The sequence below is a fragment of the Brachyhypopomus gauderio genome, chromosome 18 (genome assembly GCF_052324685.1).
Source record: "Brachyhypopomus gauderio isolate BG-103 chromosome 18, BGAUD_0.2, whole genome shotgun sequence".
Classification (NCBI taxonomy): Eukaryota; Metazoa; Chordata; class Actinopteri; order Gymnotiformes; family Hypopomidae; genus Brachyhypopomus; species Brachyhypopomus gauderio.
In genome coordinates this window covers 15303502-15316266 of record NC_135228.1, presented here as the reverse complement: position 1 = coordinate 15316266, position 12765 = coordinate 15303502, and the positions used below count along the sequence as shown (strand labels likewise).

The window sequence follows — 12765 nt, the reverse complement described above, 5'->3', positions numbered from 1 at the left end:
GGTGCGATGTAGGTTCTTTAATAGCTTGCTGTTAGGTAGCAAATTCTACAGCACTGCAGAAATATTCAGGGGGACAGGACCGGTTCTGTAGGTCTGCTCTTCCACTTTGGACTTTACATGGCCTGTCATTTGTAAATATTTCAAAAGTAGATCATTACTACCCTAGATAAATGTCCATAATCTAAATGGACAACAGTCAAATGTTTCTTCTTAAAACACTCCACTAATGGAGGAGTATATTTGGAAGATTAGATAATGAATGAAATGTACAACCTTTGTGACAACATATTACAAATGGACTGTTTCGTTGGTATGAACAGAAACGATTTATAACAATAATAATTAAGCATTTATTTATATATCAATGCTTAATTAATATATATATATTCTTTACAAAATGCAATATAAACACCCACAACAAACTAATAAAAACTGGAAAAGTTAGTCAGCCCCTGTGAAAACCAAGTTGTACAGATACATCTTAAGCATTTATATTTTTTATAATTCTATTGAACCAGCCCATCTAATATCTAAGGGCCCTGTTCCAAAAGTAGTAATAATACAAATGCAATTTTTATTAATTGGAGATTAGCTTATAGAAAAAAAAAAAAAAAAAAAAAAATATATATATATATATATATATATATATATATATATATATATATATATATATATATATTTTAATCAAGTAATTATAAGGTAATCAATCAAGGTAATTAATAAATTACAGCAAATTACAGTAGGACCCACCTTTAATTGCATAAACATTACTTAAATTAAGACGGGTCCTTGCCATGGGACCAGTTGCCATGGAGAACGTTGGTATTAGCAACAGCAGTTTGAAGCACAAGTGCGAGCTGTAGCAGGGCTGTAAATGTTCAGTTGTCATGGAGCTCAGAAAAACGGTGTCCCTGTTCCTCCTTCGTTGGCCTTAACCAGCAGGGATGGAGACCTGTCGTGGCTCATCGCGGGCGCCTGGCTGGAGATATCATTTCTACAATTCCTCTGCAGTTCCTTCATCTGAACACGATTGATTTTCTTCCCTCTCCAAGTCAAAAGGGCCTCCGTGCGTACCCAGTCCACTCATCCATTGGATGAATGATTAAAAAGAACTATTGGCTGTATAATTGGATGTGTGTGAGTGAAGTCCCCAGTAGCCTTTGTGTTACAGTGATTTGTGCGGGGATGATGCAGCTGTGGACTCTGCTGCCTCTTGAGCAAGGTGACTGCACGTTTCTAAAGATCTGCTCTTGATCCAGAGGGGGCGGAGCCTCTGCCAGCTTCTTGCTAGATGGGTTGTGACCCCTCGGAACGAGAGTTTTCAGGATTTCACTTGTGCCTTTAAACAAAACTTGCACGGTAGATGATGAAGCGTCATAAAATTCCATGATTTCACATCCCACGTTAGCAATGTCTGCTAGAGGCGTTGTGATGAACGGCAGAAAGCGGTCCCTGACTCTGGAAGCATCTGTAATGTGGTGTCCTTAAGAGGATCCTGACCTCCCTGACAGATAGACGCTGTTTTTCTTGTAGAAGCGGCGAAGGGAAATTATGTGCCGTTTGCAAGTCGAAAGGTCAGTAATGACAGGGAAAGGTCGCGATGATAAAATGCAACTTCTCCACAGTTGGATCAAATTAAATGCAGTTGAGTGGGATTATGAGGAGTGCTTTCAATGAAGCTTTAATTGGCCTTGGTCGATTTGAGAGGAAAAAGAGCACGCTTCAGCAAACAAGCAGGCAAAACAGGCATTTGTACTGTGGGCCCAAAATTGCCATATGTATTCCTGCTTGTCAGTTACAGAGCGTAATTGCCTGTCTTACTGCCAGTGAAATTGGATGGAGATTTCGCTCACAAATAATGCCCTTTAAGCACACTTTACCTCTGCAAGGTGATTGGAGGGACCTTCTCCATCTTCGGCCATTTCCATGTACTGTAATTGCTAAAAAAAAAATTAATGAGCACCTATGTGGGGCTGCGTAAAAAGCAAATGACCAGTCAGCAGCACACGGCACCGCCACACCGATGATGTAACAGCGGAACCACTGCTGCTGACTCTGTGATAGTCATGTAGATCTCTGCAGGTGTGTGTGTGTGTGTGTGTGTGTGTGTGTGTGTGTGTGTGTGTGTGTGTGTGTGTGTGTGTGTGTGTGTGTGTGTGTGTGTGAGTGTGTGTGTGTGTGAGTGACTACGTGCGTGTGTGCATGGGCTCCCCTTTAGTCATCCCACAGTTTGTCAGACTCCGCAGTCATTGAAATTCAGGCAAGCAGGACCACAGGAGGCTTTTTGTCTTCCAGTTTGTGTGTTCATGTGCTTGCTGTGTGCTCGGAATATTTTCTCAGAGGCTGAAGGACCGCTTTGTTGCTAATGTAATTATAAGCTGATTTGAGGAGCTAACCACTCTCCCCCCCCCGCACATCAAAGGTACATTTGTGCTCCCCGTCATCCCAGGGAATGAGGATCAAATGAACTGACCAAGTGATTTTAGATCATTAGTGAGAAAGAAAAGGATTATCTCACCACATGACACTTTACTGAGCAAATAAACCATTTAAACTGCAGTATGCATAATCATCACCGCACGAGGTGATGAATTGCTCCATTAATTTCTAGCAAGCTTATCGGGCTCACGTTTGAAAACGCCTTGTTCGGTTCCTCAGGAGAGCTGTACGTTGGAGGGGTGGGGAGGAGCATGTACAACAGCCTGCCCAAGCTGATAGCGTCTCGGGACGGCTACCAGGGCTGCCTGGCCTCCTTAGACCTGAACGGCAGGCTCCCCGACCTGATCGCCGACGCCCTGCACAAGGTGGGCCAGGTGGAGAGAGGATGCGATGGTGAGTTTTGGCCTGATCTCCTTACCCGAGCCTTCGACGAGCGTCCGCGCTTCTCACCCATTGGCTCGGACCACGCCTGACCTCATGTGGTCCCGCCCCTTTAGCTGGACCCGGCACCACCTGCACGGAGGAGTCCTGCTCCAACCAGGGCGTGTGTCTCCAGCAGTGGGAGGGCTTCACCTGCGACTGCACCATGACCACCTACAGCGGGCCCCTCTGCGGCGACCGTGAGTACCTTTCCATTTCCCATTTGTGGACCCATCAAGGAGGAGGGGGATTATTTACCTGCCTCAGTTAGCTACACATCAAAACACCCTCTTCACAGGCATTTCTAATTGGGCGTGTATATTTGCTGTAAGTTGGAGTGCTGCACTATGTACTTCAAACCCCTTAAATGGTCGAAAGGCAAAACAACCTAATTAGTGTGATCTTAAATGGCAAGGTATTAGCCTCCTACTAAAAACATAATTCAGAGGCCTGCTGTGTGGTTGTATGCTATCCTATGGTAATTAGCCATTGAGATTTAGTTAGTTCTACATGCTTTTAATATCTTGCATGCTGTATACATGCAATTAAAAGCTAACACTACTTTCTAATGAACGCGGAGAGATGTTGTTTACATGGCGGACGTCTCTGAGAGGACTCCACCTGCTCTTCTATATGACAGAAATGCTGGAGACACAGGCCCGGTTAGTTGAACACAGATAAACAGCATTTGCTTTCCTAAATTACTTTGCACATCACTGCAGGTGTGTGTGTGTGTGTGTGTTGGCGGTCAGGAGGTTGTGAGGGTGTGTTTGTGTGGGTTTGTGTGTGTGCAAACAGCAGGAAACAGCAGACAAACAGCAGGAAGAAATTAATTGACCTGTTAATGCTGTTTTTATTTCCTGGTTAAGGGTGTTATAGCTGGAGCAGTCCGTTAGCACGGACTGAACCCGCAGAACTTGCCTTGCCTTTTGTTTCGCAGTTACTGTGTTTATTTCTCTGGTGTGCAAACAACTACTTAATGGTAGTGCTCCTCACTGCATGCCTGCACACGGGTCCTCGATAGCAGCGTTCTACAATGCCGTGGTATACAGGGCTGTTGTCCCATAGCTCCTACGAGTCTGCATATCTGGAATAAAGATGATCATTTAAAGATAATCAGTGATTTGTCTGGTTTTACGGCTCCTGTACACCTGCTCGTACATATCAAACAGGTGAGCAGCTAGTGTTCTACGTACGGTGAATGAAGGTAAGTTGGGTGAAAGGTCACGCAAGTGTGTGGAAATAATCCTGCTGTTTGTTGACCAAGATAAGAATTATACAGAGAGTGGTTGAGCGTTCAGGACACACACACGTCCATATGGTTAAAGATGGCCTTTAAAATGAAGAGGATTGGGTGAAACAGCTCTGCTATGAAAATAATTCTTTCTTCTGTAAAAACATCACACCATCTCCCTGCTGGTTTTCACTTTGCCATATGTCAGATGGTTTAACACTTTATAGAGCCTTTCATTAACAGAAAGCCCTTACTGAGCTTTGCTGATATTATTGGCCTAATATGTGTTCTGAGCATACAAATAGCATGGTTACTCCTCAGGGTTTACACAGTGATTAGCGCTCGGTCTCAAGAGGTGTAAAAACATGTTGGCTCCATTGTGGTTGGTTGCTGCACTCGACCAATTAGGGCGGTATTTTTGTGGCTACAGCCCAATTGCCGCTGCAATATCCAATTCAATGAGTTCATCTCGTTCCCTTAAAGAAAAAAAAAACGTTAGCCAACAATGTGACAATTTCATCATGGCACCAAACGTTCAGGAACAAATGAAGAAACTGTCACACCTGTCAAAGTACGAGCACACGCGCACACAAAGGCACTTGAAGAATTATTATTGTTGTTCACTATAATGAAAATACAATCAATATTTACATAATCATGATATGAAGAATTATTTCAATTATATCATTTTCCCCGCGCAATGACATGCCAGCTGTCTGATTTCCACAGGAGAATAGTTTTTCCTCAAAAAATTCTTAAATCAGTTATACATAGTAATTTGGAAATATATATTAATAGGGTGACATTCGGGTCAGAATCCTTTTGTGAGATTGGGCATATCTGCTTGAAGAGAGGAAACGGCATGTTACACTTCCAAGGAGCCAATAGTGCAAATGCTGTTTTAAGTCTGAAAGGGTTCAAAAATACCATTGCTTCTATGGATTTTAAAAGTCACAAACCTTAATATGCCACTTCACGAACCTTGTGATCGGCCTTGTGACCGCCGTATTTCTGTCCACTAAAGTAACAAATGGCGATAAATGCACACGTGCCCTGCAACAATACGGTTATCGGCTTTTACACTCCCAACGCAGCCATGAAATTAGATCCCACAGCCTGTACTGCCTTTTGGTTTGTAGCAAGAATTAAATGAAGCTGTCGAATGAGCAGACTGACTAATAATAAGGTATAGACCTGAAACTCCAACCCTGTACAGAAACCCCCACCCCCACCCGAAACCACCACTCTGTCCCCCACCCCGACCAGAGACCCCCACCCCGTCCCCCACCCCGACCAGGGACCCCCACCCCGTCCCCCACCCCGACCAGGGACCACCACTCTGTCCCCCACCCCGACCAGAGACCCCCACCCCATCCAGAGACCACCACCGGCGACTAGAGACCCCCACCCCGTCCCCCACCCCCACCAGAGAACACCACCCCGAACACATACCCCCACCCTGTAGGGTTTCATTCCAAACTTGAACTTTGCACACCAGGTCCATCTGTTTACTGCCTCCTGAAGTCTGTGATTAAACTGAATAAGGTTGGTTGGAGGTGAAACCTGCAGGTTGGTTCTAGATAAATTCACTTGACTGTGAATTTGAATGAGTAAATGCACTACCTAGTAAAGAACAGGAAAATACGAAAGAGTTAACACAAAGTGGATCCTGTTGAAATCTATGACATAGAAGCACCATTTTCAGTGACAGCTTGTAGACTTGCTAGCTAATTTGAACATGTATCGGTTACCCTCCCCTCTATAGAAGACAATAGAACGCTACCTTCACTTATTTAGTCTGCATATGCAAACTAATATTATGTTTTTTCAGACATGGTTGATTGCCAGAAGCTTCTGTTTTGTTACATTAAACCCCATGGACAGTATAATATGAGTGTCAGCTGTTGACCATATAAAAAATGTCCTGCTGTCTGTAATAACTGCAGCAGTGTGACAGACTGGAACATTGATGCCAGTACCTTGATGTCAGACCCCAGCTGTTAGCTCTTAGGAGCTAAACCCAGGAAGGTGTTTGGAAAGTAATGTTTATTATTCGACCCCCCTAGCTTTGGTTGAAGGGAAAACCAGTGTAACCTGGATAAAACAGAGGGTTGAACATGTTATTTATCTATTCCAGACAGCACAGATAAGTGGGGGACGATAAAGCAACTTAAAAAAATTTGAACTGCATAAATTCCATTTGGTTTGGGCAAAAATTTATATTAAAAAAGCCTATTTTTATGTCTACGTAACCTTAGCAAGCAGAGCTAACAAACTAGATAGAAAGCTGTGTGGACACAGCTTTAACCATTTGAACAGCCTGCTGGGGTCTTACTGATTAGGATAACATGGTGCAAATTGGCTCGGTGAAGTGAGCTTCCAGGTAATGGATGCTGCCTTGCTGTTCTTTCACCCGTGAGGATTTATCCACTATTAGAAAAAAAATAAAACAAAAAAATATATAGAAAAGGAAATGAGTTAAAACTTTTGAGAAAGTTTCCTGATCCTGCAGAGTATTAAACTGATTCATTCTCAACTTGAGAAAATTGTCTTTCCTTAGTTGGTATAAATCAAACGAAAAGAATTTGCAGCACATTACGACAACACCTGTGTTACTGCTCTCATTAGAGCGTTTGCAGCGGGACGCAGATGTTTATAAAGAAATATCTTTTAAGAAAGAAAGAAAACAGTGATAATTTCATATAATCAGAAAGAAATGCTGTGGCAAACAGTGACCTGGAGCACTTCCAAACACAGCAGGAGACATTTACCACTTGAAATAGTGTGTAAATGGCAGGCATTGAGGTCCCCCCCCTCACATAAATACCCCCTTACACCTACACACCCCCCACCCACATGAATCCACTCTCTGTTTTCTTGGAAGCCACACAGTTTGCTCTTGGAGGGAGGTTTTATTTCTGTAAGGCAAACATATGGAGGCATAATTATAGGTTGACCCCTGTAATTAGCTGAGATTATTTGGGAATATCATTATCGCAAATTCTGTTTGGTGAATGTGTGACACTCAACACATCTCTGATGCCTCTTATACTGAAGAATCACAGCTCAGAGTCGGAGTGGGGCTCACATTGACGGAACAGATGAACACAAGCAGACCGTAACCCACATCCTCCCCCAGGTTCTCTATATTCAGAATGAAGGCAATTAGCAAGAATTATGTGGGAATATCACAGAATACTCTCAGTGTGAGTGTAGCCTCCCTCAGCCATGGTCTGAAATTCTCCTCTTAGAGACAGGCAAGCTCAGAATCTTCATAAGCATGATTTTTTGAACACCCTCACTAACAGCCATGAGTGTTCCAGGATTGTTCCGCATTGCTACGTACACATGGACCACCACAGACTGCCTGCTCTTTGCCAAAAGTGACAATGGGCTTGGTAAATGGAACAGAGAGCCATGTCATGACATGCTGTGTTGGTTGAGTTTGTTGTATTTACAGAAGACTGTGGGATGTGGACCTTGTGGCACAGGACAGAGTCAGGTAAGTGAGAGTCAGACCCAGAGGCAACGCCATCAGAACAGTGACGGTGGGGTTTTGAAGCCATTCTCAGTGCAGCATCTCTGGTTCATAAATGTGATTAAAGTTTGATGAATGATATAAATGACACAACACACAACTGTTGACTTCTGGAGCGATCACGGCTGGAATGAAAATTTCCGGTATTCTTGAAATCCCAACAACTGGCAAGCAACCTGTGTATATAATGATATTTTACCCAATGTTCATCACTGGAGGTTTAGGTGTCCAACTCTCAGTAGGTTCCTCTGAAGGACACGGCTGGCTGCTGTCCGTGACTCTGTGTGTGTGTGTGTGTGTGTGTGTGTGTGTGTGTATGCAGTGCAGAGGTACGAATATGTCCTTGTTCTTCTTGTCCTCTGTAGGCTGTTTGAAAGGCTGATCTCCTTCTCTCCTCCTCCTCATGTTCTTCTCCTCCTCCTCTCCTCCTCCTCTCCTCCTCCTCTCCTCCATCCTTGGCCACTGCATTACATACAAGCTGCAGTTTCACGTCCTCTCTTACACAGCCTTGGACTCTGGTCCCCCTACGTCTGGAGCAACTGCCCAGGCTGCTGTATAGTCCTCTTAGATTTCACAGTTATATATTTCACATTCCTCCTGGATTTCACATTCTTTTCCAGGTCTGTGCTTGGACTGGGTTCCTGGCAGCAGACCTAATCATTCTGTCTGACTTGGTAGGCAGCATTGCATAATTACATTTGACAAAAGAGCTTCGCTGATGCTACCAGCTCCAGAAATGTTTTCATTTTTATTGGTTTGTGATTCTCTTATATTCTTAATAGTGAATGTCATGTGCAGGGTCTCTATTGATGTCTTTTAGCTTGTACACTGGTCTCCCTTTCCTGAAGTGAATAGCACAAATCACTGATTACTATCAACAGAATTGTAGTGGACATTTGCTTTTCTTCTTAGTAATGTTGTGGCGTTCATGCTGTTGTAATACAGTATGCTGGTAGCAGCAAGGATCAGCCTTTATTTGAGAAGTCAAGCTTGCAAAAGATGTCTGAGCTGACCTTGCAAGCTAGAGTCCTTCATTATGACGTTTTGTAAAAGTCAATAGGCCACAGAGAGTGACTGATCTCAGAGTCCTTCATTATGACATTTTGTAAAAGTCAATAGGCCTCAGAGAGTGATTGATCTCCACTGCTCTCTCCCAATAATGTCCTTTGTTTGTATATTTGCATTTTCATCCTTGACAATATCTCAGTTCCCTTGGTGATCAGTTAATGAGACTTTGATCCTCATTGGACATAGAGGGTGCGATCTGGTAGGAGATGAGAAGAATAACCTTGTGATTAATATTCAGGTAGATGGATAGGAATATTTCACTGTGCAAGGTGATGTATACCCAAGTGCAATATCATGTCACATGGAGTTCTGGTAGTGATAGCTAGATCCATAACATGAAAATTGCATCAAATCCACAGACTGAGGCATGGTTTCCAGGGAATGTTGATCATGTTTCATCAAAGTCAAAAAGTAAAGCATTTTGTATTGTGCAGTTTGTATTGTCTGTGAGTTATGAGTTTATATTTGGAAGCTTATGCAAGTTTTAGAGTTCATTATTTTCCCACTTTTTTTTTTTTTTTTTTTTTTGCTGTTGCACATGAAATTATATTTTATATTTTTTATATATATATTTTTTAAATATTCTTTCAGATGGAACGTCTTTTTAGTTTTCAACAACATGAGTCAGAAAGACTTACCGAATAAACTAAACATCATCCAAGCTCTTTCCTTAAATCATAAACCAAGCCTCTCCACTCGGTTTCCCAGCAACCCAAACACCACCAGTATTTCTCTCTCTCTCTCTCTCTCTCTCTCTCTCTCTTTCTCTCTCTCTCTCTCTGTACGTGTCAGTTCTCTGGCCAGGCCGAGCCTCCTCCTGTGTCCTGGCTGTGATAGAGTGTCAGCAGGAGCAGGTTCTCCCCCAGCCTGGCGGGCAGGCCGGCTGCTCCTGCCTGTTCCTCGCTCTGATGCACCTGAAACAAAGACGAGCCGCCCTCTGATTGGCTGGCAGGACTCACAAATGTTAAGTACCAGTGATGGTTATTGTAACGAGGAAAGCCGAATAATAGCAGAGATGGAACGAAAGGTCACTGTCTGTCCGCAGTGAGGGAGAGATGGAATAATTGGAGCGGTGAGAACTGTTGCTCCGTGGTGATACGTCACCGGGGGAGGGGGGGTCAGGAGATGCCCCGAATAAAAATAGTTAACTGAACCGTCCCCTCGGCCTTTTGATGGCGCAGAAGTGTGTGATGTGGGCCTGTCGGGCTGGCTGTGTGCCGCGTGTCTCTCACTCCCCGTCACATGAAGGAGTACGGAGTGACAGAATTAGGGCGGCTTTAAGACGAGGCATCACTCCATCGGAGCTGGCCTGCCGCCCCCCCTCCCCTCTCCCGTCTGCTCCGTGGAAATCCTCCCTCCCCTTTGTGTCCATCCGTGTGTCCGACACCAACCTTTGGTTCCTCCTCCTTTGCTCATGTGGTGTGACCCTTTGAATTAGCGGTGCAGCAAGGGGCCTTCGTTCGAGAGGCTGTACTTGCTGGACTGAAGGAGCGCACGAGGAATGACGGCAGAACGCCTCTGCGTTTTAGTACTGTCGTATTGTTGATCTCGCTAAAAATTAGCCAGCCGGATCCTCCGATTCCTCCAAGGACCGAGTTCGCTGCGTCACGGATGTCTTCTTCTCACGGAGGCAAAAAAAAATGCATTTTTGAAAAAAGAAATAGCGTGGAAAACATCAGACTCAGTACTCAGTACCCTGGTGTATGCAGCACGTTAAGGACAGCAGGAGAGAGGGCTTCCGGCGTTCTGCACATGACAGAGAACCGCACAGTCCTGCCCTTCAGTCCTGTCAGCAAGCGCCTGCAAATGAGGGATGCGGTGGGGGCACTTTGACAGCCAAACGAATGACGTTTACCCACAGAGCACTGAAGTCTGCCTGCTGCTACATTTCCCCTCATAATACAAGGTGAATAATTACAAATGGAGGCTGCCTTCAAAAGTGAGAGCCCTCAGCCAAGTGTGTTCCCACCGCCTTCATCTCTCCTGTGACACTGGCACTTTGGCAGTGCCGGGTGTGCTGTGAGGAGGAATTGGTGTAGAAACCTTGTCTGAATTGTCAAACAAACACGTAGCTACGGCTGTTAGCCCACCCTCATCCTGAGACGGCGCGGCATAACCTGATTGATGGTCAGCTGTTTATAATTTTTATTATAAACATCCGGCAATGCTGAGGCACATTTTTGGTGGTTCGGGCTCCTGGATTCTTTCCCTCCGAGCTGGCCCTGTCATATAGTGGATGTCAGATTGGACCAAGAACTGCACCTTCCCACCCACAATGCCTGCTTGCTGAATTGAGAAAGTGCTTTGGTGCTAATTCAAAAGTCTGTGCTGAGATGCATTATTATATCCCCCTTTTTTTCCCTTCAAGTCAATTTCATTACATCTTTGTCTCTTTTTCAGTGGAGTCTTTGGCACAGAAAGTCTGTTGGGGCACAGTAAACTGGGGCAGTACCCGACTCGTTGATGAAACCACCCGCAAACCTGCTTGCTCAGTGAATCCAAACACAAACACTTGGTATGTCTACCAAGGACACACATGTTCTCTTCTGCTTGCTAATTGTGCAGCTCAATAGCGCGTCTGTGAGGAGCATCACTACAAGCTGCAGTATTGGCGCTGCATGCTTACTCAGTGAAGGTTCCAGGGGGGGGAGGGGTGTCGCAACATGAGGGGTGAATTAGCGAATCCACACAACCCTCTAACAGGCCTACTGGTCCAACCACTGCTTTCGTGTTTAGCTAGTCGTTCTGAGAAACGTTTCAAATCCTTAAATGCTTTTGTAGTGTCCCCACCCAAGAGCAGGTGAGGAAATCTGAAGAGTTAGGGTTTAGCCACATGCAAGTTAGTAGCTTTTGTGCTTTCAAGACGCCTCTCATTGGCGTGGTCCCAAATGATTTATCTCCAATTTATCCGCTAACGGCAAGGTACTAAATTTAGATTTTATTTAATTGTCGATTTGATTCATAATATTTCCTTGTCAATACTTGGGAATAGTTGCTAGGAGTGGCTACCAGGTTATGGATAGATGCTTAGCAACGTCGATAGCATAAACCATGTTTACTAAATGTGTTGACGTAGACCTATGTAAATTATAATTTTTTAATGGATGCTCTCAGCATGGGGCCAAGACGCCTGTGCCTTGGACATGCGTGTTCAACCGCTCACTTAGACGAAAGCTGACGGCCCCATGCTAACCGAACGGAGACTTGGGAGACATACCGGCTTGTATGGAATATGTTTGGAATGTATCGGTCAGTGATACTCTTGTCATTTGTAATAAAGGTGTGACAGTATTACCTTTGAAGAAAATGTATCTGTATCACTAATGTTGAATTATCGATCATTTTGTGCTATGCTCCACAGTGATATCTGGTGGTGCCGGACCCCACCGGTCCCTGACGTAGAGACCCCCCTGCTCTTTTTTTAATAAACAATTTCAGCAGTGATATTCCTGTCAGTACATTCATTACCAAGAGCCCATCCTAACAAGGCCATTCGATCGCAGAAGGGACTTTTAGCTCGTAAAGGTGCTGACATTGCGAATCCATAAAAAAAAAGCTTTGATGAAGGATTTGTTAAAGATCCGTAGAAGAGATTTGCAATGGGACCTTATTATCCCTGACGAATATGTGTGCCGTGGCCTCTGTCGGCCTTGGTGTGACAGGTCAGCAGGGGGATTAGCCGGATGTAGTGAGGTTCCGTCCCCCCTTCAATACGGCCAGGCTGGCGATCGCCTCGACAGCCCGCACCTGCGGTGTTGCCAAAAGTCGGGTGGCAGAGCGCGAGCGCGTAATGGGGCCAGGGCCTGGAGCAACACGTGCTGCTGGAGGACGCCATGACTCACTCCTGGGCTGGCGTATCCGGGTTGATGTTACCTGCCCTTGGGCCGTTTCAGCTGCGGGCGCAGAGGGGGAAGATCTGAGCATCAGTCACAGCTTTAGCCCCTGATCCAAACTCATCTCCTTCTTCATGTACACGTGGAGATGAAGGATCTGCAGAGCTCACACAGCCCTGCACCTTGGACGGAGCACAGAGCACATGCAAGAGTTACACTGGAATGTCTGATCA

The 12765-nt window shown here is 44.8% G+C and overlaps 1 protein-coding gene across 1 annotated transcript in view; it reads left to right on the top strand.

Annotated features, from left to right (window-relative positions):
- nrxn2a (neurexin 2a) overlaps window positions 1–12765 on the top strand; it is a 203426-nt gene that overhangs the window by 95403 nt on the left and 95258 nt on the right. The window contains 2 exon segments of the mRNA XM_076979715.1: window positions 2659–2832; window positions 2937–3059. Coding sequence (XP_076835830.1) covers window positions 2659–2832; window positions 2937–3059 — 297 coding nt within the window.